The 27,780-nt window shown below is 46.4% G+C and overlaps 1 protein-coding gene across 1 annotated transcript in view; it reads left to right on the forward strand.

Annotated features, from left to right (window-relative positions):
- The first annotated feature begins 13,389 nt into the window (after positions 1-13,389).
- Positions 13,390-27,780, forward strand: part of KCNK9 (potassium two pore domain channel subfamily K member 9) — a 93,054-nt gene continuing 78,663 nt past the window's right edge. Inside the window, exon 1 of the mRNA XM_035125970.2 lies at positions 13,390-13,735. Within this exon, the coding sequence (XP_034981861.1) occupies positions 13,453-13,735 (283 nt within the window). The 5' untranslated portion in view covers positions 13,390-13,452. The remainder of the gene's footprint in view (positions 13,736-27,780) is intronic.

A 27,780-nucleotide genomic window follows, 5' to 3' on the forward strand; every position in this document is an offset into this window, starting at 1 on the left:
GAAGAACTTCCTGACAGTAAGAGCTGTTCGGCAGTGGAATTTGCTACCAAGGAGTGTGGTGGAGTCTCCTTCTTTGGAGGTCTTTAAGTGGAGGCTTGACAGGCATATGTCAAGTATGCTTTGATGGTGTTACCTGCTTGGCAGGGGGTTGGACTGGATGGCCCTTGTGGTCTCTTCCAACTCTATGATTCTATGTCCGCTTCAGTTCAGAAGAACAGGTTTTCCTGGGCAAAGAGGACAACTGCTTTCTAGGCATGGGACAAGTCAAGTGTGGACAAGTCCTTAGACTGGGGAGAACTGGATTCAAATCTCCACTTAGCCATGAAGGTTAAGGGTGTGTGTCGGGGGGACTCCACTGAGGGGCAATGGATTAAAAAAGTAATAATAAATAAAATTTAATCTGCTGTACATTTTGGAAAGTGGCTTGTCTATCTGCCTGCCAGCCAGCTTACCTGCGTACCTGCCTGTCTGTTGCACAAGGCATAGTATCCTTAGCATCTTGTACACCTCCTTCCGGCAACTCCTGCAGCCAAACTGGTGCTCAAAGCATTGCTCTGCTTTCCTTTGGACCACATGAGGGAGGTAGAGAGGGGAGGTCTTGTCTCCTGGGCAGCCCAGAACCTCCATACACGCTTTCCATGTTAGGACCCCGGGGAGGTCACTTCCATGCTGCACATGCAGCAGTTTGGATTCACCCCTGGAGGCATGGTCCATTAAGTAAAGGTAAAGGGACCCCTGACCATTATGGTAGGTCCAGTCGTGACCGACTCTGGGGTTGCGCGCTCATCTCGCATTATTGGCGGAGGGAGCCGGCATATAGCTTCCAGGTCATGTGGCCAGCATGACAAAGCCGTTTCTGGCAAACCACAGCAGCACATGGAAATGGCATTTACCTTCCCGCTGTAGCGGTTCCTATTTATCTACTTGCATTTTGACATGCTTTCGAATTGCTAGGTTGGCAGGAGCTGGGAACAAGCAACGGGAGCTCACCCCGTCATTGGGATTCGCGACCACTGACCTTCTGATCAGCAAGCCCTAGGCTCAGTGGTTTAACCCACAGCGCCACCTGGGCAATTGATACTGTTCCACCGAGTGACTTCTCTTTTTCATGCAAAGTTATTCTCCTCCCTTCCTTCATCTGAGCAGCCAGCCGGCTACAAAGGAAAGTACTTAATGCTGCAGCCTCCTACTTGTCCCTGAAAATATAACCTAGTTGTTTTTAAAGGCTTTCTTTTTGTATCTAACAATAGGAGACCATGCTCCTCAGATTCACTCAGCACCTGTCCTTTTTATAACATCCTGTGTGTTTACAAGCTGTCTCCAGTATTAGAAAATTGACTGTTCTGTGGCCAAGCTGTTCCTAGAATGGTGTGTTTATTAAATCATATTGAAGTCTGAGTCTCCTCCCCACCACACTGCAACGCCAATTGCAGAATCAGCCTTATAGGCAGTGGAGCTGGGTGTGTCTGCAGTCTAGCCAAGATAATAATTATACTCTTCAATTACTGCAGCAATAATAATAATAATAATAATAATAATAATAATAATAATAATAATAATATTTTTATACCACCCTTCAACCAAAGATCACAAAGTGGTTCACAACATAAAATTGCAAAAGAAGAACACAAAAGACATAACATAAAAACCCCCAACACCTTTTGCACCTTGATCCCAAAGCAGGGGGGGATGCTCAGTGGTGGAGTAACTGCCTGGCTTGCTGAACATTTAATCCAAGGTTCAATCCCCAGCATCTTCTCTTTAGAGTACAGAATGCTGATCAGAAGGGTCTTAGTTCTCCTTTACAACTGCAGTGGTGTTTGAAGACAGGGTTATTGGCAATCTTACCCCATGTCTTTATATGTGTGTGTGTGTGTGTGTGTGTGTGTGTGTGTGTGTGTGTGTGTGTGTGTGGTCCTTTCACAAAACAACAAGTGCTAACACCTGCAGTTCCTTTCACAAGAGTGCAGTTCAGGAGAGCAGAGCGAGGACCATTATGGCTCATATCTTTTCCCCTTTGGCAGATTTACTGGGTTTCCCTGGGATGGCCACTGTTTTCTCAGGCTAAACGCCACCTATCATTGCAGTGATAGTAATCCTGGGCTACTTTATAGGGCTGTGGCCAAAACTGCTGAGAGAGTGTAAAAATACAGCTTTCTAAGTTGCAAGGTCTACATTGCTTTGCTACTCTTGCTTCATCATCCTCAGGTATTCTATTATTATTATTATTATTACAATGGTGCTTTATGAGGAAGAAGAAGAGTTTGGATTTGATATCCCGCTTTATCACTACCCGAAGGAGTCTCAAAGCGGCTAACATTCTCCTTTTCCCTTCCTCCTCCACAACAAACACTCTGTGAGGTGAGTGAGGCTGAGAGACTTCAGAGAAGTGTGACTAGCCCAAGGTCACCCAGCAGCTGCATGTGGAGGAGCGGGAAAGCGAACCTGGTTCCCCAGATTAGGAGTCTACCGCTCTTAACCACTACACCACACTGGCTCAGGTGGGAATGAGAATGCACATGTCCCTGCCCCAATGGGCATACAATTGAGACAACAGAGAAATAACAGAGAAAGGGAAAGGATAAGCAGCAGCAGTAAACAGGGGAAGAATATGGAATTATTTTTGTAACATGCAGTTAAGCTTATTCAGAGAAAGGTATCAGGTCTATGGGTGGTGAAATCTGAACGGGGAGGAATAATTAACTACATGGTGTTCTTTAGCACCTAAATCTCTCTCTCTCTCTCTCTCTCTCTCTCTCTCTCTCTCTCTCTCTCTCTCTCTCTCTCTCTCTCTCTCTCTCTCTCTCTCTCTCCTCTCCCAAATGGGTTCAATGGGCTCTGTCAAAGTACCCGCCCAGCAACAGAATGCCCTCATTTCCACTTCCCACCTTAACACAGAAGTCTTAATTTTTATTTGGCCAGTTGACTTTTCTGGCAAATGTGGAGAAAGCAGTCATGCAAAGCTTGCACATGATGTATTATTGCACACCCAGGATGTAGAACAGTGTGCCTATGGAACAGCTCCTCGCCTCCTTACACACTTTTCAATTTCTCAGTCATGTCTTTCAACCTCTTCCATGCTGCCTCTCATGGAGACCTTTGGCTCAAATGCGGAGGAGTGATGTCACCCTTCCCTGACAAAATCCGGTTCTGCAGTATTTTCTTTTTTCTTTTTTTAATGAAGAAGGAATTTAAAAATAGAACAGGAGAGACAATTCAAGCTAGACCAGATGCTCAATTTGCTGCCACCTAGAGTGTTTTAACAGTAGCACGTTCCATCGAGAAAAGCATGTTGGAGACCCTGCAGCTTTGATCAGGAAGGAACGGGTCTTCAGTTTTGGTCTTGTGTCAGCGTGCTTTTGCAAAACGGTTGGGGAATGTCAGCTGCTCCCTCTTTATTTGAATCTCTGAGCTGATTAACACTTGGTGACACCAATGTCAAATTGTGCTTGTTTATTTATTTCATAAAATTTACTTGATTGTTAAAAATAAAAGTCTTTGAAGTGGTTTAGAAAAAGAAAAGGAAAACCCAATACAATTATGAGTAAAGACAATCAAAACATTCAGAAAACTGAAGCCACCAATAAACTAAAAACACACCAGCAGTCAACAGTAAATGTTTATTTTGATTTGAACCTATTGTAGATCAAACACAGGGATTTCTATTATACCCACCACATAAAAAATAGCATTACTTTTCCACGGACGGGTTCTTCTGGTCTTTATTTTGTGCGAATCAGAGTGGATTAAAGTGGTCTGTCACCCTAGCACTAAAAAATAAATAAATCAATTTTTGAAAAAAGCAGCAGAACTTTGTGGTTAGGAAATAGATGAGGAAATGCTTTGTGAAGTGTGGGGTGAACAAATTATTAATGGGGAGAGGTATAAACACTCCACAAGCAAATCAAGATGAATAATAGAATCATAGAATTGTAGAGTTGAAAAGGACCCCAAGAGTAATCTATTCCAATCACCCGCAGCACAGGAATGCAGGAATGCTCGGTGTCATATCAATGCACCACAAACAGATCAGATTCAATGCTCAAGAAAGACTGGGCATAGTTTAACTTCTGTACTGATTTGTGCAAGCAAATCAGAATGAATGCTGAATAAATATGTCATTTGCAGGCACTTGAAGTTAGTTCACACACTCATGTTAAGTCATCAATTGTTGCATAAACTGTGTGATGCCCAAGCATGTGTGAATTAGCCTGCAGAATGCAGGTTCCCTTCCCCACTCCTTTAACACAGAAATTTTAATATTTATTTGCCCGGTAGAATACAACTGATGTGATTAATTTTTTGGTGAACATGGAGAGAGCAGTCATGCAAAATTTGCATGGAATGTGTTGCACACACAAATCAGTGCAGTGTAGTGGTTAGAGCATTGGAGACTAGGGTTCAAATCTACACACACTCATGAAGCTCTCTTGGTGACCATGGACCAGCCACTACCTCTCAGCCAACCAACCTCACAGGATTTTTGTGGAGATGCAATTTGGGGGTGGGGTACCACATCTCGATCTCTTGGGGGAGAGGTAGGATATATATGTAATGATGAAGATGCTGCTGCTGATAATCACATGCCTATTAAGAAAGCTCCCCTCCTGTTTCCTGTGCCTGTTTCCTGCTTTTTACATGCAGACATAATAGGATCTTTTGTGAAGTTTGCAAGCAAGGCATGAGAGCAACAGCCCTAACTGATCATTTTCCAACCTCAGCATTTTAAGACCCAAAGGTTGCCCGATATCATAATGCACAATGCTAGCTGCTGGTGCAATTAATGTGCATTGCTGGTGCACAAATCCAAGTGGAGATGACTTATGGGGGTCTTTATCCCCCCCCAATGCAATAATGAACAATTGCATTTTCTCCACTGGTTCACTGTTTGTTTAAACCAGCCCTTCCTCTTACTCCAAGGAGCCAAAGGGCAATGCAGGGCCGTCTTAAGCATATCTGGTGCCGTGGTGCGAAGATCCCTCTGGTGCCCCCCCTGTTTCCCAGCGCGGCTGTCTGGCGGGCGCAGCGCAGTGCCCCCTGGTGGCCCGGCGCCCTGGTGCATTGCGCCACCCGGCCTTGCCTTAGGGCCGGCCCTGGGGCAATGCACCCATCCTCCTCAGCCGCATCCTTCACCATCCCTGCTCTGCACCCTTGCTGTTTGTGCCCGGCTAGAATGTGTCCTTGAATTCTGATAGTGCCTCTTGTTTGCTGGATGGAGGATATAATGTGGATATATAAAAACTTCCTGACGGTAAGAGCTGTTCGACAATGGAACAATCTCCCTTGGGAGGGTGTGGACTCTCCATCCTTGGAGGTTTTTAAGCAGACGTTGGATGTCCAATCTGTCATGGGTGCTTTAGCTGAGATTCCTGCATTGCAGGGGGTTGGACTGAATGACCCTCGGATTCCCTTCCAACTCTACAGATCTATGATTCTACCATATGGATGTAACATTTGCATTTGTTGTTCTGCACTCTTCTAACTCTGGCTCTGCCCACCTGTAGCTGCTGGATGCTTGCAGAGGAGGGGGTGTGGCCCTTGGCTTGACTTCTTAGAGCATCTAGGGCAGGCATCCCCAAACTGCGGCCCTCCAGATGTTTTGGCCTACAATTCCCATGATCCCTAGCTAACAGGACCAGTGATCGGTGAAGATGGGAATTGTAGTCCAAAACATCTGGAGGGCCGAAGTTTGGGGATGCCTGATCTAGGGCCTGTGGGGTGGTCCTCTAATCCAAAATGACAGAGAATGGAGAAGATAGGAGGATTGCTACTGGTATACTGGCCTGCCTGTGCCAAGAACTCTAGAGGCTCACACCATCGGTCTTAGACTTCACCAATTACACCGATCAATTGACCGATGCATTTTGCTCCAGAGAAAGCTGTGCTGAGAGCTTTGTAATCCAAAAGAGCAAAGAAAGGGGGAAGAGATGTCAGATTTCTGTGTGTTTCTCCCTGAAAGAGAGGAGAGGAGGCAATCTTTCCCCTTTTCCTTTTGGAAGTGAACACACTGTGCCGGTATTGTATTGCGTGATGATGATCTTCCTTCCTCCTAGGGATGATTTGCAGGACGTGTCTCCTCCTGGCATTCAGCACCCACTCCCAGCAAAGGAAAGGAAAAGCTGGTGTTGGGGGAAGGTAATCATTCAGGGGGACATTTTCACGCGAGGCTGCTGCCAGTAGGTTGCGTTCCTGGCCTGAGTTCTATTTTTAGCTCTGCTCCTTCGTTGCTATCGATCCCAGTCACCCTTTGTTAATTAGATACACACACAACACACGCAGCATTTGCAACTCATTTATCAATTCTCTTCAGCACCTCCATCCCTGGAGATGTAATTTGGAGCCCTCCTTAAGACAGGCTATTGATCTGCACCACAACTCTCCTCTGTGTTGCAAAACTATTTATAGAAAGGCTCTTTGAACCCCGCTTGACTGCCCCCCCCCGCACTCTCTGCTTCTCTATGGGGGAATCAGAAGTGGCCGACATAAATCAGATTTTGATGGAAGGACAGAGGTGCTTGAGGCATAGATGGGTGGAGCATGGAGCCTCATTCTTAGGATGAGGCTAAATAAGGTCCTGAAGGAAGCTGGGTGTGAGCAACAATGGCCAGTTAGAGCAGAAGACTTACAGGAATGCAGGAGTACCAAATCAGACCAATGGTCCTTGTAGCAGAATATTGTCTGCACCAGCCTTTCCCAACCCATTACCCTTCAGATGTTATGGACTATGACTCCGATAACCCCTGACCACCAGCAATGCTGGCTGGAGGTGATGGTACCAGTAGTTGTATTCCAAAGCACAATGTGTAGGGCCCCAGTTTCAATCCCTGAACCTCTTGTCTGAGAAAACAATACTAGGCTAGGTTGGACCAGTGGTCTGAGCTGATACAAGCCAGGAGTGGGGAAACTCTGGTACTACGATGCTGCTAGACTACAACTTCCACCAACCCTGACCATTGACCATGTTGACTGGAGCTAATGGGAAACCAACTACACATCTCTGTTATAAGGCAACTTCACAGGTTCATGAGTTGCTCAGGAGGAATGGGAAACCACTGAGGCCAGCTAGCTCCCAGCAGCTCCTGCCATTCGGCCAGTTTATACCATCAGGAGAAGCACATGACAAAAACTTTTTCTGGACTGTACCACTTCAGATGTTGGAAGTTTCTGCACATAGAAAGCCTCCTGCACATAGAAAGTTAGTATATCAGGGTGAATGGTTCAGTTTAGCCTTCTGCTTGACATGCTACAGTCATTTTATGCACGGGAGGCCGGGTTTTTTTTTTAAAAGTTTAATTTAAACATGTAGCAGCCCCCCACCTATGCATAGCTTGAAGCAGTGCAGTCTGGGAAAACCACCCAAGAGTCACGTGAAACCTTAGAAACAAGGGGAAGCTGTCTTATACCATGTCAACCCATCGGTCTATCTAGCTCACTATTCTCTACAATCTCTGACAGTGGATACCAAGAGTTTCACACAGTGACTTTTCTCAACTGTATCTGGAGATGCAATACATCTGGTCCACCACAAGCTATTGCCCCCTCCTCTCCCCAATACCTTAAAGACTGGTTCATTTATTGTGGTCTAAGCTTTCATAGGCTAGAGGCTACTTGTTCAGATGCAGAAAAATCAGGAAGGGGAAAAAAATCCACCAGAAAAGAAAACCGGTCCAGGAATGTCAACCAATTGTGCTGACTTTATAAACTGGCCCTTCCTGGCTGCAATTAAAAGGTTACTGTATAAATTATAAGCTTGGAAACAATAATGACCTCTGAGCTTCTAAACGCTCCTGAGCTGAGGACTCAGCAGCTCTCCCGTGAGATTTGCCTCTCCAGCAGCTTGCTGCAGAAATCTGATGATGAATGGAGGCTCTGTGCTCAGCAAAGCAATCACCTGCTGAATACACCTGTAACTTCCCAATGGCTGTTGCTCCTCTCTCTAACGCTCCCTCAATGATGCCAGCCACACAAAGCTAGAGAAGTTCGCCCATGCACTATTGACACTCTAGAAAGACCCCTCTCCTCTAAGGCTCTGAATGTGGTCTAGATCCTCCTTTCAGTCCACGATCAGTGGCTCTCTCTGTGATTTGCCTCTATTTCCCAGGGCAATGTGTCTGTCTTGTTTCCAAACTGCCTTTATTTCTCAAAGAGAGAAATTGTGTAGAGGTACCTCCTCTATTATCCCAGGAAAACGTCTCCTACAATTAAGCAGGAGGGCGGGGGAGCTCCCTCGGTGGCATTTCGCCTTTGTGCCATTCCACAGCTTCTCAGCAGTGGGGTTACCGAACACATCTATTAAGTGGTGCAATAATTGCACAGCCACTTTGAAATTTCAGGCTCCGCATACAGAAAAAGAGAAAATAGAGAGGCGGGAAACCTGCACGCCATGATTTGGCAGGGAAAGGAAAGCAAGATCACTGTCAAGCAGAGGAGGCTGGGGCAGGGGAGAGCTGCAAGTTGGAGGATGCTCTCACCAAAGGGTCCTCCGCTGAGCCCCGTCCTATTGGCTTACATCACAGTGGCAAATAACAGCCCTCTGATCAGCACCAAGTGTTCAGTCATCTTTTTAATTCCTTGCAATGCCCTCAGAGTGCTGCTTTGTGGAAAGCCAAGAGTGTTGATTGGGCTGCTGGGCCCTGCCAGAGTGTTGGGCCCCCACCAGTTGCCAAAGGATTATTGCCTGCTGTTGACCCCAGCCCTGAAATGAGCCAGGACTCTAACAAAGGGCTTGTTTTGGAAGCCCGGGTGATTCGCAAGTTCCCTGCAGTCCTGCATGGGCCACTGATCTGAGCATGCTCCCTTGCAGACCTGGAGATAATGGGAACTGTAAACCAAAATGTCTGGGTGGCAGGTGTGGATAGCCACATGGCTATGCCTATTTGAAACCAAGAGCCAATGTGGTTCGAGTCTGCCTGGAGGCCATAGTTTTGGACATGGGAGCCCAGCACATCAAAGCTCTCGTCCGTGGAGCTTGGTTGTGTGACTCACTGTTAAGAGGAAATAATTCCACATATGTAGCAGCTTTGATTTATAATTTGTCCCAAGGTTGAGACTTGCACTGGTGTCAGGCAGTGAGCCTGTGTCCTTGTATTCTTTGTTCATTTTCACCTCTGAGCTGCAAGCTGCATCATCTGTGATTCAAATGCACTAGCCTATGTTACATGGACACATTATGTGGTTTATTATGTTTCTATGTGGTAAACCGCTCTGCGGCCTTTTGACAAAGGGCAGTAATTTCTTGAATAATAATTATAATAAAAATGTGAACTTTGATTGCAAAATGTGGCTCTCATCTGCCTTCTAGCTTGCATCATTTATACCCCATCCATTTGTCTGGGTTTCCTCAGCCACTCTAGGCGGTTCCCAGCAGAATAGTAAAAACACGATAAAACATTCAAAATTAGGAAATTCTTTAAACAGGGCTGCTTTCAGATGTCTTCTACAAGTCAGATAGTTGTTTATCTTCTTGACATCCAAAGGGAGGGTATTCCACAGGGAGGGCGCCACTACCGAGAAGTCCCTCTGCCTGGTTCCCTGTAACTTCTCTTCTCGCAGTGAGGGAACCAGCAGAAGACCCTTGGAGGAGGACCTCAGTGTCCGGGCTGGACGATGGGGGGGGGGGGAGACGCTCCTTCAGGTATACTGGGCCAAGGCTGTTTAGAGCTTTAAAGGTCAGCACCAACACTTTGAATTGTGTTGCATGAGATGGGCTCAGTAGTGCTTTTAGCAATGTGTGAATACGCACTCAAGTTGTTATCTTTTCCTGGGCTCTAGTCCTTTTGCCTTTAACAACCTGAGGACTGTCTCACAGATGGCGCGACTGCAGAGTCCTTACTATGTATATCCTTCACACCCTGCAGCTGCATCCTATCTCCACTTCCCAATAAGTGTATTTGCACAAGACATGCACTTGCAGAAGGGTGTTGACCACATTCAGAAGTTAAGGATTGCTCATTCACATTATTAAGAGCTGAATACTTCTACTTTTGCTGCATACAGTGCCTTTTTTGTTTGCTGCCTGCTTATTTTAAAGTATGACTTTCTTTATATTTTGATCACATCTTATTATTAGCACCGGGTTGAGAGAGAGAGAGAGAGAGAGAGAGAGAGCTAAGAAGAAGGGATATGAAGCTTGTTAAGCAATCAATCAATAAACCCACATAGGGTTGGGTCAGTTATACCTAAGTAACTTTGAAATCAGTGTCATGACTGACAAGTCCCATTACTTTCAGTGGGGGATAGAACACCCAATCCTATACACGTCTACTCAGACATACATCCCATGGGGCTGTATCCAATACTAGCCCTACTCAGAGCAGAGCTCTCTTTGCAATTCATGAGCATGACTGTTTTCCACCCATTTATTTCAGTGGGTCTGAGTGAAACGCCATTGTCTACAGTCCATTTTCAATGGAACTTAGTCTCATTGAGCTAAAAGGGGCTTACTGTACTTCTGAGGAGGCATGGGCAGGTCTGCATGATCACAGTGCAACTGGCCAAGTCTGGATCCAAGCCCAGAATGTGTGAAGGTGGCTCAGAATTTTGAAAAGAAAGCAGGTGACATTCTCTCCAACCTGCCCCAATTACTTTGTTTCCAGGCCACGGAAAGTTTCCCTTGCTTAGTTTCTGTCTGCTAAGAGTCACAGCATCAGTCCCAGAATTAAATGGTGGCAACATTAGCTACATCTTTGTCCAGTGGCTGGCAGCCACATTCTCCAATGCCATCTTGCTGGCTACTTACTGATCATCAAGGCTTCTGAGTTCAGGAAAAATAATTAGAGGGGGAAAATAATTAGAGGGCCTTGACAAAGCGAGGGAAGGGAGTCCCCGGTGCCTGGATTTTTGCACATCTCTGTCTCCCCCTCCCTCCAAATCCCCTTCCTCCAGCTCGCAGTTTATTTAAAGAAGAGGAGCAGAATGGGCGGGGCCACATCTGGGGCGGGCGGGCGGGGCTAGAGGCTGGAGAGAATGAGTGAGTGAGACCGCGGACACCAAGAGAGCAGGTCGGGAGACGGCAGCCGACGAGTTCCAGTTTTTTCCAGACAAGGTGGGTGGATGAGAAGGGAGAGGGCGGGCCGCCGCTTCTCCGTCTGCGCTCAGAGGCGAGCGCCGGGAAGGGCGCTGAGCAACTGAGGCAGGCGCGCGGTTGAGGTGGTGGGGGACTCTCCGCCGGCGACGGCTGGCTCGCACAAACCCCACCGCCAACTCTTCTCTGGGGCTGGAGACATCCCAGGAGAAATGAAGCCTAGCCCGGCCCGGCTTGGCTTTACCTTGGGCGAGGAAGGAAGATGGTGATGATGGAGGAGGAAGGCGCGCACGCCACCCCTCCCACTCCCGGTGATGTCAAGCAGTTAGGACGCTGGGGGGCTGCTTTGTCGTGGGGGAGGCAGCCTTAAAGAGGATACGACCCAGAACCGAAGATACACACAAACACAGAGCCAGGTCCCCCCACTCCCAGGCCCCCAAATCCATAATTTCTCCAATACTTTGAGTCTCATTTTCTGGGGAGTGGGGTTGGGATGGAAGAGTATCAAGACAAGGGGTCCTGCTCCCCTCCCCCTCCCCCTCCGTGCTCCTCCCCCTTCTGAATCCTGATGGCTGTTAACTCTCTCCTTTAAGGCAGGGAGGCTGGCAAGACCAAGTGCCTTCTGTAGCTCTCTCATCTTCGGCTTCAGGCGAGCCCATCTTCCCAGTGTCTGCGAAAAGAGCAAAGGAGCGTGGCGCACTAGTGGCGGGTGCGACCAGTTGGTTCCCAGACGATCCCACGCGCGACCGGGAGATTCCGTTGCATCCTGGGCCACGCCTCTCTCTCTCACACACACAGTCTCCCCCCTCCCCTCACCCAATTATTCATTCATTCCACTCCTTCCCCCGGCAAACGGCAGCCTTTCAGATAAAGGATCCAGAGGCAGGCGCGCACCTGTCTCCACAGAAGACCCAGACTGTCTGCCTTTTACTCCAGCGAGGAGGAGGAGGAGGAGGAGAAAAGCGAGCGAGCGCTCCCCTGCCCTGAGTCCGACTATGAGACCCCAAAGCCACAAGCTGACGTCTGAGACTGTCTCCTTCTTACCCCGGCTGGTCTACCAGATCTTCTCCTTCAGCATCGTTTATCTGTTCCTGCGACAATCGCCCTGCCCCCAAACGGTGGGCTCTTCTCCCTCTTCCCCTCCAAAAGCAATCTCCCTTCCGAAACAGTAACAGAAAGGGGCTGGTTGAATTATGAGACCTCCCCCCACGACCCCTCCCCAGCCAAATCGCAACTGACACTAAAGAAAGCTGGATTTCGCGAACTTCGCCGCCTCCTCCTGCCCCGTCTCCCCTCAGCCGTGTTGGTGGCTGCAAAGCAAATGCTGTGAGCGCTTTGTATGATCCTCGTGGCGACTCCTGGAACGATCTGCCTCAAGATTGCTGCTGATCATACTTGAAGGCTTTGCCCGAAGGAAGCAGCAGCCTGCAGAAGTGTGTGTGTGTGCATGTTCGTGTGTGCCTGTGCGCGTGCCTGGTGAAAATTTACATCATTTGGGGGTGGGGGAGAGCCGCCGTGGCGCTTCCAAGCTGGTCAGTTTCCTTCCCCACTTACCGGAAGTTCTTCCTCTGTTCCAAAGAGGCAGCGCCCCAAAAAGAAGTCTTCTTGGGCCGTGGCTGATGCTGTGCCGGCATCCTACCGGCGCACACCTGGACCGGCCACATCTGGAGACGGGACCCGCCGGCCTCTCCCGGGAGGGACAGCCCAGTCGCACATGGGTTGGAAGGGGCGTGCCGCCGTCCCGCCGCCTCTCTGATGGGACCCCTCTTCGCGTCGTTAGCCCGCTCCCCCCGGGGCTTGACAAGTGCGGAATAAACCCGAACCCGAGCGGGGAAGGGCGATTGCGGGGAGACAGGTGGCGGGGCGGGCAAGATCAGCTCTCCCCGACGGACTCGACTTCCCTCTTGGCTTTCCCTTGCTAAGAGGGCGGGGAGGGAGTTTTTGGGAGTTTGGGAAAACTGTGGGCGGCGGCGTGGAGGGGGGACCTGCCTCTGGTCCTCGGGCTGAGCCTCCTTTCGACTCCTCAGGTGGGCAAGATCTGGTTTCCTGAAGAGGTGCCCTTGATGGCCCTGCGCGCCGGGACAGCTTGGTTTGGGCAGGTTTTGCGCAGAGTTTGCCGGCTGCAAGGTCCGTGGTCGAGACGCTCCAGCAGCCTTCTGTGCCTGTCCGCCTCCCAGGAGCCCGAGCCGCGAGGCGGAGAGCAGCAGCAGCCAGAGCAGCAGCAGCGGCGGCGGCAGCAGCAGCCCGAGCAGCCACCGCCACTGCGCTTTCAGCACCAAGGACAGCAGCTTCCCCGAGGGAGCCCCCCGAGCCCCGCCAGGCGCCGCTTGCAGCTCGCCTCGCTCGGCGGCTGCCTCTGTTGCACCCTGTCGGATCCCCGGGCGGCCAGGGGGGGACATGGTCCCCTCCGTGGGCCCTTCCTGGCGGCCATGAAGAGGCAGAACGTGCGGACCCTCTCCCTGATCATCTGCACGTTCACTTACCTGCTGGTGGGGGCGGCTGTCTTTGATGCCCTGGAGTCCGACCACGAAATGCGCGAGGACGAGCAGCTGAAAGCCGAGGAGACCCGGCTCAAGGGGAAGTACAACATCACCAACGACGACTACCAGCAGCTGGAGGAGATTATCATGCAGTTGGAGCCCCACCGGGCAGGGGTCCAGTGGAAATTCGCAGGGTCTTTCTACTTTGCCATCACAGTTATCACCACCATAGGTAAGTCCCCTGCGATGCCGGGATGGGTGCGAGTGGAAGGTTTGAGGGCGCCAAGAGTTGGAAAGCTGAGAGATGCCAAGGAGAGGGACGTCAGAAGGGAAGCTTCCTAAACTTTGGGTGCTGTTCGGTGCTGAACTGTTAACACGGAAAATGAAATATATTTGTACATAAAAGGATGAGTAAATGTGATCAGACTGCTCCAAAGGTTGAGGAGTTATGCAAAATGAAAGCGAGTTACCCAGGGAAAGATGTCTACTAGGAGGTGGGTGAGCTGATGATTTGGGGAGCTGGGCAACTGTGTAAAACAAGAATGGGTTTAGGAAGCTGTGCAGTGGGGATTGGTTCCAAAAGTTGGAGAGCAAATGACCCTTCCTTTCCTACTCTATTAATTTATTTGAATATTTCAATTCACACTTGTTGGACTTTACGTCTCTCTGTCTCTCTGCCCCCATCCCCAGATTCCAGATTAAATCTTAGTAGAATTGGGTGGAGTGACTGGGAACTTCTGAAGGCAGAATTTAGCACCACTAGAAGTTCTTCCCAACTCATGACAGGGAGGCAACAAAATGATTTGCAAGTTTCCGCGGAATGATATTTGGAAGATGATGCCAATAAATTAAGATTTCGAAGTAATTGAAGCTGCAATCGCAGGCACACATAATTGGGAACAAGTTCCAGTGAGCTCAGTTGGACATACTTTTGAGAAAACATATTGGATTGGCTTGCAAGTCTCTTTTGAAGCTTGTTTTCACTCTAGGGAGAAAAAATAGCCAAGGTTTGTAAACTGGCATTGTCATTTACTCTGAAATCGTTCAATTGCGCTACTCGGGAATCTTCACAATAATAGTTTGAGGATTATAACCCAAGTCTTGGATTGCCATGATTCAGGGAACTAACGGACCAGATCTTTCCATCTGATCCTTTGCTTTGGGAAGGGAGAGGCCAATTGCCCCAGAAGTTTTCTTCTACAACAGTAGTACCGTAGTAGTAACAGGTCCTTGTCTGCGTGCCTCACCTCTTGTCTACTTGCAATCTCCTCCCCCTCATTTTAGAAGGAGCAGACAGTCCAATGAGCAAAATAGTAGGAATCAGAGAACTTGCCCAGGGCTGAACGTAACAAGACTTTTTAGATGACTGCTTTGTTGACAAGGCAGAGCTGTTTTTCTAGCAGCGTACCATACTCTTGGGAAAAGTGCAGAATCCCCCAAAGAAAGTTTTCCTCTCCTAAAATAAAATAAAATATTGCTTGACGGGATGAAAAAAATATTAGTGTGTAGCCCATTTCATCCCTCAGGCCCTGATGAGGTATCAAGAGATAGGTAACAACAGAAGAAAGGACCCTGGACTTTATTTTGCTCTGATGCATTCATTCCCCCCCCAAGTGCTTGGTTTTATTGCTTGCCTATTTGTATATTCAGATGCATGTGATGAGAAAATGAAGATGTTCTCTCAATATACACCACTAGCAGGTCACTTGAACACAATAGTTGGTTAATAATGCATGCACTATGTTCCGTTGGACAGGACACGAAGAACAGAACAACGTTATTAATTGAGACAGACACTGCCATTACTGCCAGTGTAAACATTAACACGCGAAGGAGCTCTCAGTTTTCAGCAGAATGTCCATTCCACCTTCCTATAAGCAGTCAGGTGGGGAAGGTGTGGAGTTTACAGCAGTAAATTGCTTGCTTGAGAGGTAATCTGACACTGGGAGAGATTTTGCAGATTATGTCTTTCTAACTTTGTTTAAAAAGACCGTTTCTTTTGGGGGGGGGGCAAAATTGAGACTTATTTTGCTGAGTCTCCCCTTCACTTCAATCTCCCCCACACCCTGTCATAAAGGTTCTTTGTAGAAATCAAAACCTGAATGCTTTGGAACAATCTTTGTGAAGTTGGGGGTTTTGGGGGGCGGGGGATCAGGGAGGCAAACACAGCAGAGTATTAACCCCCACCCCCGTGCTTTAATTCTGATATTTTTCCACTTGCTGAATTTGTTCTGCTTCTCCAAGTGCTTTTATTTTTTTATATATAGTAATTTTTATTAATCACAGTGTAATGACAGCCTCATTATAACAATACCAATTTATAATGCAATTATTAATACCAATGGTTGGACAGTGTTCTCGAAGCTACGAACATGAGTTTGACCAAACTGCGGGAGGCAGTGCAAGACAGGAGTGCCTGGCGTGCTATGGTCCATGGGGTCACGAAGAGTCGGACATGACTAAACGACTAAACAACAACGAAATACCGAATTATATAATTTAGATATAGTGTCCCCCCCAGTGTGCTAGATTTGATGGTTTGATGATTTTCTTCATTTCTGCTTTCCAAAATTCTCCAAGTGCTTTTAGAGAATTTGACCCAGTGTTAAAAATTAGTTCCATCTTTTATAATGTTATGTTTTAATGATTGTATTGAACATTGTCACAATAGTTTGTTGAATGGGCTGGCGGTTTAGTTTAGTTTAGCTGGACCCAATGGCATAACTTCCTTTCGTGAGTTTCGGTACATCCGCTGTCTCTTACCTTGTGTACGTATTTAAAATTGTGAGTATATAATTGAAATACCTTGTAATATGTTGCAGAAGGATGAAAAGATTTTTTAAAATGCTCTCAGTATACATGTTTGCCTGCCTGCATATTAACTAAAAATATTGGATATTTAGATAAAAAGCTTTCTTATAAAGAGCACAAGGAATAATTGGAAGAAGCCTGTTGGAAAGAGAACTCTGAATTTAGCCATGGGCATGACCTATTCAAAGGCAAACACTATCCTTCCTCCTTCCTTCCTTCCTCCTCCTCCTCCTCCTCCTCCTCCTCCTCCTCCTCCTCCCCCCATTGATTTCAATGGGAGAGTTAAGTGTTAACTTTGACTGGCTTCTACCCCAAATGTGACTTGCATCTCCATTGCTTAATTTGCAAAACAACAGGTGCTAAGGTTCAACCCAACTTGGAAACCATGGGCTAAGCCAATATGTCTGAATGTGCTCTTATTGTGATTACTTAGGATTGAGAAAAAGCACTCTGTACATGTTCAAAGGCACTCTCCCCTCCATCCAGCCTGTAGGCATAGATTAAAAAAAAAAACACAAGCCGGATAGTTTGGAGAGCTCTTCAAGCTGGGCTATATAGAACCACTATCACTGAAAACAGAACTTGGGACTATGCCTTGCTGAACCTTGGCACTAATTAAACCTGAAACCATCACTTGAACTTGTGTTGCATGACCCTTTGGATGATTTGTTTGCATTGGCTAATTTATTTATTATGTTCATTAAATAACTTTTATTAATTATAATGAGTTGCCCCATATATACCCTGTGCAACAAATCAGTTAAGAGGAAGTTACTTGCATAGGTTAGATCCACGAACAGAGCAATTCTATGCATGCCTGCTCAGAAGTAAGGCCCATTCACTTCAATGGGACTTATTCCCGGGTATGTAAAGGGTTGCAGGCTCAGCAAGCTGAATGCTGTCCTACTGAAATCAATGGGACAAGTTAGCCTTGACTTATTTTCAGACCCATTTATTTCAATGAGTGTCAAGTTCTACCAGCCCATCCTTTGCATGAGGACAAATTTAACCATTTCTCACGTGCGGTTAATTTATACCTTTAAAAAGTGCTTCTGTTTTCTTTATTCCACTTCAGTAGTTTTAGGCCTTTAGAGAAAACACTTTTTTTAAAAAAGAAAGTTATTTTAGAATAATCTGCAGTGACATCAAGTGTGCCGCTCGGCTGGGTTTTTTTTTTTAAGTTTCTATTTTTAAACTAACCTTGAAGACATCGCTTTGCACACACTTTGTTCTCTCTCTGAAACAACCAAAGTACAACTCAGGAAGCAAAAGCACATTTTATGCATTAATGAGAAGGCACCAAGTGTCTCAGTAGGGTATAGATAGTGGGCTTTTACTAGCAAATGCAATCTGAAATTTCCATATTTTGCATAGTGTCAATAAATACAACAGTTGGTTGTGTTTTTCTGGATTGGCTTCTTATCAAAGGCAAGAAAATAAGAGTGTCCCAGAGGTGAGCTTACCCAGGTGCAGAATTTGACATCTGGCAATGAGCAAGTTGGTCGAGGTTTAGCGATTATGGTGTGTTTGTTAAAAATATTTCAACACCGCCGCCCCATCGAAAATGGCAAATGTTTAAATCAGGCGTAGGCAAACTCAGCCCTCCAGATGTTTTGGGACTACAACTCTCATCATCCCTGACCACTGTTAGCTAGGGATGATGGGAGTTGTAGTCCCAAAACATCTGGAAGGCCGAGTTTGCCTATGCCTGGTTTAAATTGTTCCAAAGTGCTGCCTATGTTCAGAAATCCTTAGTATGCCACCTTTTAGAGTTCCGTTGTCATCATTTTTATTTGCAGAAACCCTGTCAGTGTACATTACGCTCTACAGCATAAACCAGTGTCCCTGCCCCTAGGAACATACAGTGCCAAGTCTGACAGGGAATAGAGGCATGTAAGAGAGAGGAGGGGGGCAAGGATAACAAAGGGTGAATGTGAGCAAATGCTGTTCATGCCTATGAGCTGTGTACACACCTGAAGCACATTTAGAACCCCGCCTCCCGCAAGAATCATGGGAATTGTAGTTTAAGGGTGCTGGGAACTGTAGCTCTATGAACTACAGGATTATCGGGAGTGACTGTGTGCTTTGACTGCATGGTGTGTGCTCAGCCACTGTGGCCTCGCTGCAGTTGAGGACCGACGCTGCAAGCCTTTGCTGTTGTACCTGGGGACCAAGAAGTGAAGTGAAGGCTTCATGAAAGAAAATCTCCACCAGCTTTCCCAAGACCGTCACACACTGAGGATCATTGCTGGTTCTCCACATGGACCAATAAGCAGGTTGTACTGTATTCTCTCTTCCATCCTTGTGACGCGCTTGCTGCCAGCCCGGACCTGGGTTTCCTCAGTGAGGCCCCATCTACAGTATACATTTAAAATACCATTTTAAACAGTCATGGCTCACCGCCCCAAGGAACCTGGGAACTGTAGTTTTTGTTTTTGTTTTAAATGGCATGGAGAGCTTTTAAGAGAACCCTATTCCCTTCACGGAGCTCCCTGGGAAGAGGGATTGAGAATTAAACCACTCTGGGAATAGTAGCCCTGCGAAGCGAATAGGGGGTCACCTAATGACTCTCAGCACCCAACTACAGTTCCCACCAGGGTTCTTTCAAGGAAGCCACAGTTCTTTAAAGAGATACGATACTGTTTTAAAGAGATAGTGCAGATGGAACCCGATAGACCACAAATTGTGACACTGTTTCGATGAAGAGGTTAGGAGGGGGCTAGCATGAGCTACTTCTATCTACTGTATTTGGTTTTTGACTGGAAAAAGGGCTTTCCGTGGCTACTTTAAATTTGTTGTGGTGTGCTGATGTTGTGATTTCTCCCCTTTTTTTTCTTTTGAAGGTGCTTTTAATTAATTAATTAATTAATTATAAAACGCAAACCACTTTGAACTGCTGGAAAAGCAGTACGGAAGGCTTTTTAATAAATAAACCTTAATTAAATAATAAATCAATCATTTCCGAGGAGGGATTTGAAGGAAGAGAGAGTGAGAGAGATGTAAGACCACATGAAGGGGCTTCCAAACCCTTATATCGTGTCCCTCAAAGGTATTTTCGCATTTTACAGATTGGCTTTTTCGCTGAGCGTGCCCTCAGAAGGGGACCCTCACTCTTTTACTCTGACTAGTGTATGTATGTTTTTAAAGAAGAGTTTAGTTTGCATTTTGAGGGGTACGTTGAAAAGCAAGTGCAATGTTTGAAGAGGCTCTGCACTCGCTCTCAATGGCGTTTCTGTGCGCTGCTCTGGTTTGCCAGAAGCGGCTTTGTCATGCTGGCCACATGACCCAGAAAAACTGTCTGCAGACAAACGTCAACTCCCTTGGCCAGTAAAATGTGATGAGCGCCACAACCCCAGAGTTCGCGACTGGACGGAACTGAGGCTCAGGCTGGCCAACTTGGGAAACTGCTGTAGGTCAGTGGCTGAGTGACTCCTTTGCATGCACTAAGTCTCAGGTTCATCCCCCAGTCTGGGTAGAGCCGCCTGAAACCTTGGAGAATTGCTGCCAGTCGGTGCAGGCATTACTGAGTTAGTATAAGGCAACTGGCTATGTTCATAACTTGCTCTTTCTCTGTCTGCACATGAGTTGCAAAGATAAAAATAAGTGGGCAATGAAAAGGCTAGATGTCCTTTAGCCCCTTTGCCTCCTCTCCCATCGAAATAATCCCCTCCCCGTGCTGCTTTGCCACAGAGAAGTAGCACCTGGGAAATTTGGATTCATGAGTTCACTGCTCACATGCAGTTTTTGACTCAGAGTTAATTGCAGGTTTGAGATAGATCCTGGTGCAGCCAGGATTTAAGTCACAAGTTCCTGTCTCGTATGCTGTCCACACTTTGCTCGCTGACCTTGCTTTGTGTCCCTGAGTGGTCGAGTCCTTTTGGCTGGCTAGAATGTGTCCTCAAACTCTGATATTGCTTGCCTGGATTATGGATTATGGATTATGGATAGAGGAGAGAGAGAGAGAGAGAGAGAGAGAGAGAGAGAGAGAGAGAGAGAGAGAGAGAGAGAGAGAGGAATACAGTGCACTCTACAAATGCAAATTTGCAACCAAGATGAACAAGGGTCTGGACACCAAGCCTTATGAGGAATGGTTGAAGGAGCTGGGTATGTTTAGCCTGGAAAATGATGCCTGATGATCGTCTTCCAAAGCAACTACTCTATTCCAAACCTAAAAATGGAAAGCATAATGCTGTGGTCAAAAGAGGTTTAAAGACTGTCTCAAGGCAAATCTTAAAAAATGTAGTATAAACACCGACAACTGGGAAACACTGGCCTGTGAGCGCTCCAGTTGGAGAACAGCCTTTACCAAAGGTGTCATGGCCTTTGAAGACACTCAAACTCAGGACACAAGGGAGAAACGTGCTAAGAGGAAGGCACGCTTGGCAAACCATCACCACGATCAACTCCCGCCCAGAAACCAATGTCCCCACTGTGGAAGGACTTGTGGGTCTAGAATTGGACTCCTCAGTCACTTACGGACTCATTGTTAAAACCGTGTTTATGGAAGACAATCTTATTCGGCTACGAGTGATCGCCAAAGAGAGCCTGGAAAAGAGGAGACTGAGAAGAGATTTGATAGCCATCCTCAAAAATCTTAAGGGGTGTCTTCCTTGGGGGTTTTAAAGCAGAGGTTGGATGTCATGGATGCTTTAAGTGAGTTTCCTGCATTGCAGAGAGTTGGACTAGATGACCCTTGGGGGTCACTTCCAACTCTACATTTTGACAATTTTACATTTGTGGCTCTGCCTCTTTTGCCTCTGGCTGTATGTATCTATTTGGACCGTGGAAAGTTGTTCAGAAGGGAAGCAAACCATGGGGCTCTAAATATTTTCCCTCTCCCTATTTTAACTGGAGATGCCAGGGATTGAACCTGGCACCTTCTGTATGGAAGCTGCTGCTTCATCACTAAGTTACAACTTCTCATATGATGCTGCAGTCATGTGCCTTGCGCCCCATTCCATCTTCTGTCAACGGATGGTTTTTCCATTGCATTTATATCTCATCTTTTTCCTACAATGAACTCATGGTGGCATCCAAGGTTCTCCTTCTCTTCCTCATTTAAACCTCACAGCAACTCTGTGAGGTAGGTTAGGCTGAGAGGCTGTGACCGGTCCAAGGTCACCTGGTGAGCTTCATGGCCAAGTAGGGACCCGAATCCTGGCCTCCCAGATCCTAGTCCCACACTAACCACTACACCACACCGGCTCTCCAGTTAGGGAGCATTTGCTTAAGAAACCATGCCAGTGAAATGGAAAAGTTGGAAAGATTACTTTTTCCCCCCTGGAGACCCATTTTGCACCACCAATGTACAAGAAGGAACGGTGCTAAACTGGTTGAACTGGTCAGTTCCTTGCTGCAGCTGCTCACTGTTAAAAGGAAGCCAAATGCTCTCCTAAATGCTGAGTGGTCCTTGCTAATTACTACAACTTGCTCACAAATGATGACAAGAGAGGCGGGAGAATTGGGAAGCTTCCAGGTTCCATTGCACTTATAACACTTGACCATTTTTTTTGTTAATTCTGTCCAATGAAGCCCACCCTTCCCTTCATTAACCAGTGATAGATTCCACCCCCCCCCTCTGGGAGGTGAGAGGTCTAGCTAATTTGTGAGCTCCAGCATTAGCAGAGGCGCAAAATATTTATTCCTTTCCTTGGAGGACATTTTCTGACTCCCAATTGCCATACTCTTTGAATTTTTATTTTCTGGTAAGAAAGTTTTCTACAGGCTGCCATCCAATCCTGCCGCCTCACACCCAATCACTGTGCAGAAAACATATCACTGTGTTCCACTGGGAGCGTTGAAGTGACTTCTCATGAAATTTTCATGACTTGGTGGTTCAAAAAAGTTTATTCAGGGTATTAAAGGAATTTACTTATTACTTTACAGGTTTCTTAGAGAATGATTTCTGAGCATTGAGAAAAATTTGATTGTTTATTTCTGTACCTGAACAAAATGTCTGCTCCTTCTCTATGTCAACCCCATTCACCTTCATCTACCCTGTTTCTCCTATTTTAAGACATAGTCATAAAATAAGCCATAGCAGGATTTTTAAGCATTCAAGGAATATAAGCCATACCCCGAAAATAAGACATAGTGATAGGCACAGCAGCAATGCCAGCCGTGGCAGGAGGAGGAGGAAAAAACCAAGACATCCCCTGAAAATAAGCCATAGTGGTTTTTTTTTTTTTGAGGAAAAATAAATATAAGACGGTGTCTTATTTTCGGAGAAACACGGGTAGTTTTCAGATTCTATTTTCTGATTCAATGTTCAACGTGTATAAGAATGGTGTTGCTCGGCTAGATAAAAATCTTTTAGCCTAGCATGCTGTTTCCAGCAGTGGCAAGTCAAGTGTTTCTGGGTGCTTACAAACATGAGGACCCCCTATGGGCTGTCTGGAGCTCAACTCTGCATATGTCAACTCCACTGAACTAACTTTGCTAATAGTCCTCGATGTGTGTTGATTGCTTTCTCTCTCTCTCTCTCTCTCTCTCTCTCTCTCTCTCTCTCTCTCTCTCTCTCTCTCTCTCTCTCTCAGCTAAACTGAGTTCCTTCGGCCTTTTCTCATTCATTGCATCCTTTGAGCTTTTAAATCCTCCTCAGGATTTGGTGATCATGCCAGGACAGGATCACAGTGAACTCAGATTAGTTATCAGCATCACCCAGTTTCGTCTGTTCTGACTGGCTCTCTAGGTTCTATGGCAGAGACCTTTCCTCTCACCTGGTGTCCTAATAACCCAGGGATTACTGGGGGCCAAAAGTGGTCCTCAGGACTCCCCTCAGGCCACACATCCTCCCCAGCCTCCTTTACCCAGGCCACTTCCTTCACTGGTCCTGCATTGCACACTCCTTGAGTGTGTTTGTCTGTTTGTCATGTGTCTATTGCTGCCTGGATGGAAGAGCAAGGTGTGTGTGTGTGTGTGTGTGTGTGTGTGTGTGTGTGTGTGTGTTGGAACCTGCCTACTTAGAAACCTAAACGTTACATGGGTTGCCTTGCTCATTTTTGCCCCTGGGCCTGCCCACCACTTACATGCGATTGTCCAGAAAGGAATGAGGTCTTTGGACAGAAAATTGTCCCATGTCCCTGTTTTAACTGGAGATGCCAGGGACTGGATATGAACGCAAAGTGGGTGTTCTGCAAAGTGGGTTAGGCTTCCCCATATGGTGTTGCAATTAGGGTTGGCAGAAGCCTTCACGTTTGCCTCACCCCCTGTAGGTGGCAAGTGGAGGTATTGAATCTCAAGGTGGGCAGCCTTTAACACCACCACTTGCAAGCCTCAGCCTGGCAGAGCTGGCTGCAATTTACACCATGGACACTCGGGGAGAGTCTTTCCCTCTCTACTCCAATTAACCTCTACCTCCAGCGCTTACCCCATGACATTATTAGGGGCTGCTCTCTGACATCACCGGGCTCCACCCCAAGATCTCAGGTTTGGGCCCTGAAATCTCAGGGTTTGGGATTCTCCTGCAGCCCCGATTGCAACAACATTAGATTAGACCTTGTGATGCTGTGCAATGCAGACAAAGTCCTCTGATGTTACACAGGGAGGTTGCTTCAGCAGGGGAGATTGCTTAGATCACAGTGGCTGCATGCATTGTCCACTGCCTCCCACCCCATGTCACTTAACAAGAGCCCATGTAGATTAATGGTGAAGAGAACAGACTCTGATCTGGAAGGCTGCAGTTCCAAAGATCTCTTCTCAGGCATGAAATTGCTATGTGGCCTTAATCAAACCTCTCTCTCTCCTTCTCCCGACAACCCCCACCCCACCAAATGCAACACGAGGTGATAACAAGAGTGGTATACCTCCCAGAGCAATTGTAAAAATAACTAAGAAAACATATATGGAGTTCTTTGAACATTAAAGTAGTAAACAGAAACTCCTTTTCCTCCTCCTCTTATTTATCTGATGTGCAATAAAATGTCTATCCTCGGCTGCTAAGGGGAATGTTCCTTTTCAGGGCTCCAGGGACTGTAGAATAAGACCTTTGTGGTGCTATTTGAGTTCTTCTTCTTTGGCGATCACTTATATCCGAGTACAATTGTCTTCCATGAACATGGTCTTAACAGTGAGTTCGTAAGTGACTGTAGAGGCCAATTCTGGATCCACCTGTTCTTCCACAGTGGGGACATAGCTTTCTGGGTGGGAGTTGATCATGGTGAAGGTTTGCCAAATGTGCCTTCCTCTTAGCTCATTTCTCCTTTTAGCCCTGCGTTTGTGCTTCTTCAAAGTCCATGACACCCTTGGTAAAGGCTGTTCTCCAGTTGGAACACTCATGTGTGAGCTATTTGAGTAAAAAAGGTAAAAAAACCCCACACCCTTGAACAGTTTAGTCCAGTCAAAGGCGACTATGGAGTTGTGGCGCTCATCTCGCTTTCAGGCTGAGGGAGCTGGCGTTTGTCCACAGACAGCTTTCTGGGTCATGTGGCCAGTATGACTAAACTGCTTCTGGTGCAACGGAAACCAGAGCCCATGGAAACACTGTTTACCTTCCCTCCGCAGCGGTACCTATTTATCTACTTGTACTGGTGTGCTTTCGAACTGCTAGGTGGGCTGGGTCATGTGGCCAGCATGACTAAACTCTTTCTGGCACAACTGAACACCGTGACAGAAACCAGAGTGCATGGAAACACAGTTTACCTTCATACTGCAGCAGTACCTAACTATCTACTTTCAACAGGAGCTTGCCCCATCGCACGGATTCGAACCGCCTACCGTCCAATCAGCAAGCCCACCCTCTGATAGGCTGATAGGCCACTCAACTTCCTGAGTTTGCTTTTAGAGGGATTGACTGTATTCTCCCATTCATAACCCCGAAATAGCATGAATGGGCACACAAGTTTTGCTCTTACGTCTCACACAGACCTTTACAGTAAAAAAAAAGAAAGGAAGGAAGAGAAGAAAAATGGAAGACCTGATGCACACTGGGGTTCAAATTGACTCCTGGGTTTCCCGAGGGCTGCTGATTTAGACAATTTGCTTAATGTTCTTATTTCCATAATGCATTCTGATTGCAACATCTGTGGGCTTATATAGATGCCCACAAGATTTGGTTTCCTCTGTCGGGGAATCAGAAGTATTTTGGGAATATAGTCTAGAGCAATCCATTTATAGCTGCAAGGAAACAGGGTATTCTCTCTCTCCCTCCCTCCCCCTTTCAAAGTGAGCAAGTTCCCACTATGGATAACACTCGATCATTTCTCAGGCTTTTAGAGGTGATAGCCATACTTGATTTAACGCCACAGAACTGTAGTAAACACTGGCTATTTCTGGAAGCTTGTGTGGGGAATGCAAAGAAAAGAAAGCCATCTTTTCTCTCTCATTCCAAAACCAGCAGAAGCAACCAATGGATGACAAAAACGTACGGCTACCCCTGATCTTTCACCAAAGGTTCATGGCCACACTGTGTCCAGGGGCGTAGCTCAGTGCATCTGCTTTGCATACGGAAGGTCCTGATTTTAATTCCCCGGCATCTCAAGGTAGGACTGGGAGAAGTCCCCCACTGAAGCCCTGCAGAACTGCTGCCAGGCACTTTAGGCAATACTGAGGGTTTCCCTCCCCTGCCAGCTTCATTATTGTTATTGCTATTTATTTATTTTAACAAAGTAATAATAAAAAATAAAAAAATAAAAATATGCACCCCGCCCCCAAGACCTTATTACTATCCAACCTCCCAAAATTTCAACACCTCTTGCAATGGTTTGACCCCTTTCCGTTTTAACAGTACAAATTCTCCAAATACCTTCCATATCTCCTAAAAATCATTTCTCCTGCACTTTCCCCGTCTTACCTTAACAACACATGTTAATTCATCATTAATAGCTATATCCCGCACCTCTTTGTTCCATTCTTCCATTTTACATTCACCTTGCACCTTCCACCTTCTAGCTATAATAACTCGTGCAGCTGTCAATAAATTTGTGAGCAAGTCCTCCATAGTCTGCGAACCTTCCACCCAATCGTAAATTGATAACAATACTACCTCTGGACTTTCAGTTTAGCTTTAACTCAGTGATTTCTGTTATCTCCTTAAACATCCTTTGCCCCCAAAATTGTACATATTTACACCCCGACCACATGTGAACGTAAGTCCGAGTTTCCTGGCATCTCCTCCAACATAACACCAAACATCTCTTGTTTATTTGATTTAATCTTGCTGGTGTTAAATACAGAGTGAATGGGATCAAGTTGGTAGCACAGGAAGAAGATTCTACTGTCTTCCTTCACCATCAGGTCCAGTAAACCTGAAGGAGCATCTCCACCCCCATCGTTCTGCCCGGACACTGAGGTCCAGCGCTGAGGGCCTTCTGGAGCTTCCCTCACTGCGAGAGGCAAAGCTACAGGGAATCAGGCAGAGGGCCTTCTCGGTAGTGGCACCCGCCCTATGGAACCACCCTCCCATCAGAGGTCAGAGAGATAAACAACTACCTGACATTTAGAAAACGCCTAAAGGCAGCCCTGTTTAGGGAAGTTTTTAATCTGTGATATTTGATGTATTTTAATGTTTGTTGGAAGCTACCCAGAGTGGCAGGGGAAGCCCAGATGGGTGGGGTATAAATAATAAATTATTATTATTATTATTATTATTATTATTATTATTATTATTATCCGCCTGTTTGGCTTCCTTGCCGTATGCTGAGAAAGTGGATTGCAAGTCAGTTCACGTCATTCCTTTGGATGTTACAGACCCTCCAAGTGTCCCTATTTTCCAGGGATGTCCCTGATTTATAGACGCCATCCTGGTTTCTGATTTGATCCCGGAATGTCTCACTTTTCCTTAGGATGTCCCTATTTTCATTGGATAAATATTGGAGGGCATAGCTGCCAAGTTATCCCTTTTTTACAGGGATTTTCCCTTATGCTGAATAGGCTTCCTCGCGAGAAAAGTGAAAACTTGGCAGCTATGTTGGAGGGTATGATGTTATCAGTTCACTTCAATCCCATAGTGAGGTGGCTGTTCTACAAAATGCTTTCCATCTTTCACTTTGTCACAGCCATCTAGGAGCAGCGCCAAAGGGCAGAGTCAAATGCCTTTTCCCCGCTTTATGTTCATCCAATCAACTGAGGAAACCATATGTGCTTCTTAACAAAGGTCTGCCTTTTTTTTGCTGTAATATCACCATCACCATCACCATCACCTCAGTAAAGCAAGCAGCTGACCCCCACCCCCGAGAAAGGATCGTGAGCCAATAGCCCTTGGGCCAATTTAATGTTGCATAACCTTCTTATGGCAAACTTCCAGACATGAATAGAAGTTTATGTAATGGTGGGAAAAAAGAGGGAGAGGAAAAGAAAAAAAAAACATTAAGATTCTGGGAGGGGCTTTCTTTGCTTAGGAAATGGATTTGAAGGACTCTTAAAAAATATATATATCCTACTGTATCTCACAGAACCAAAGATTTTTAGAGCTGGACGGGACCCCAAGAGTCATGCAATGCAGGAATCTCAGCTAAAGCATCCATGACA

Source organism: Zootoca vivipara, chromosome 8 (genome assembly GCF_963506605.1).
Source record: "Zootoca vivipara chromosome 8, rZooViv1.1, whole genome shotgun sequence".
NCBI lineage: Eukaryota > Metazoa > Chordata > Lepidosauria > Squamata > Lacertidae > Zootoca > Zootoca vivipara.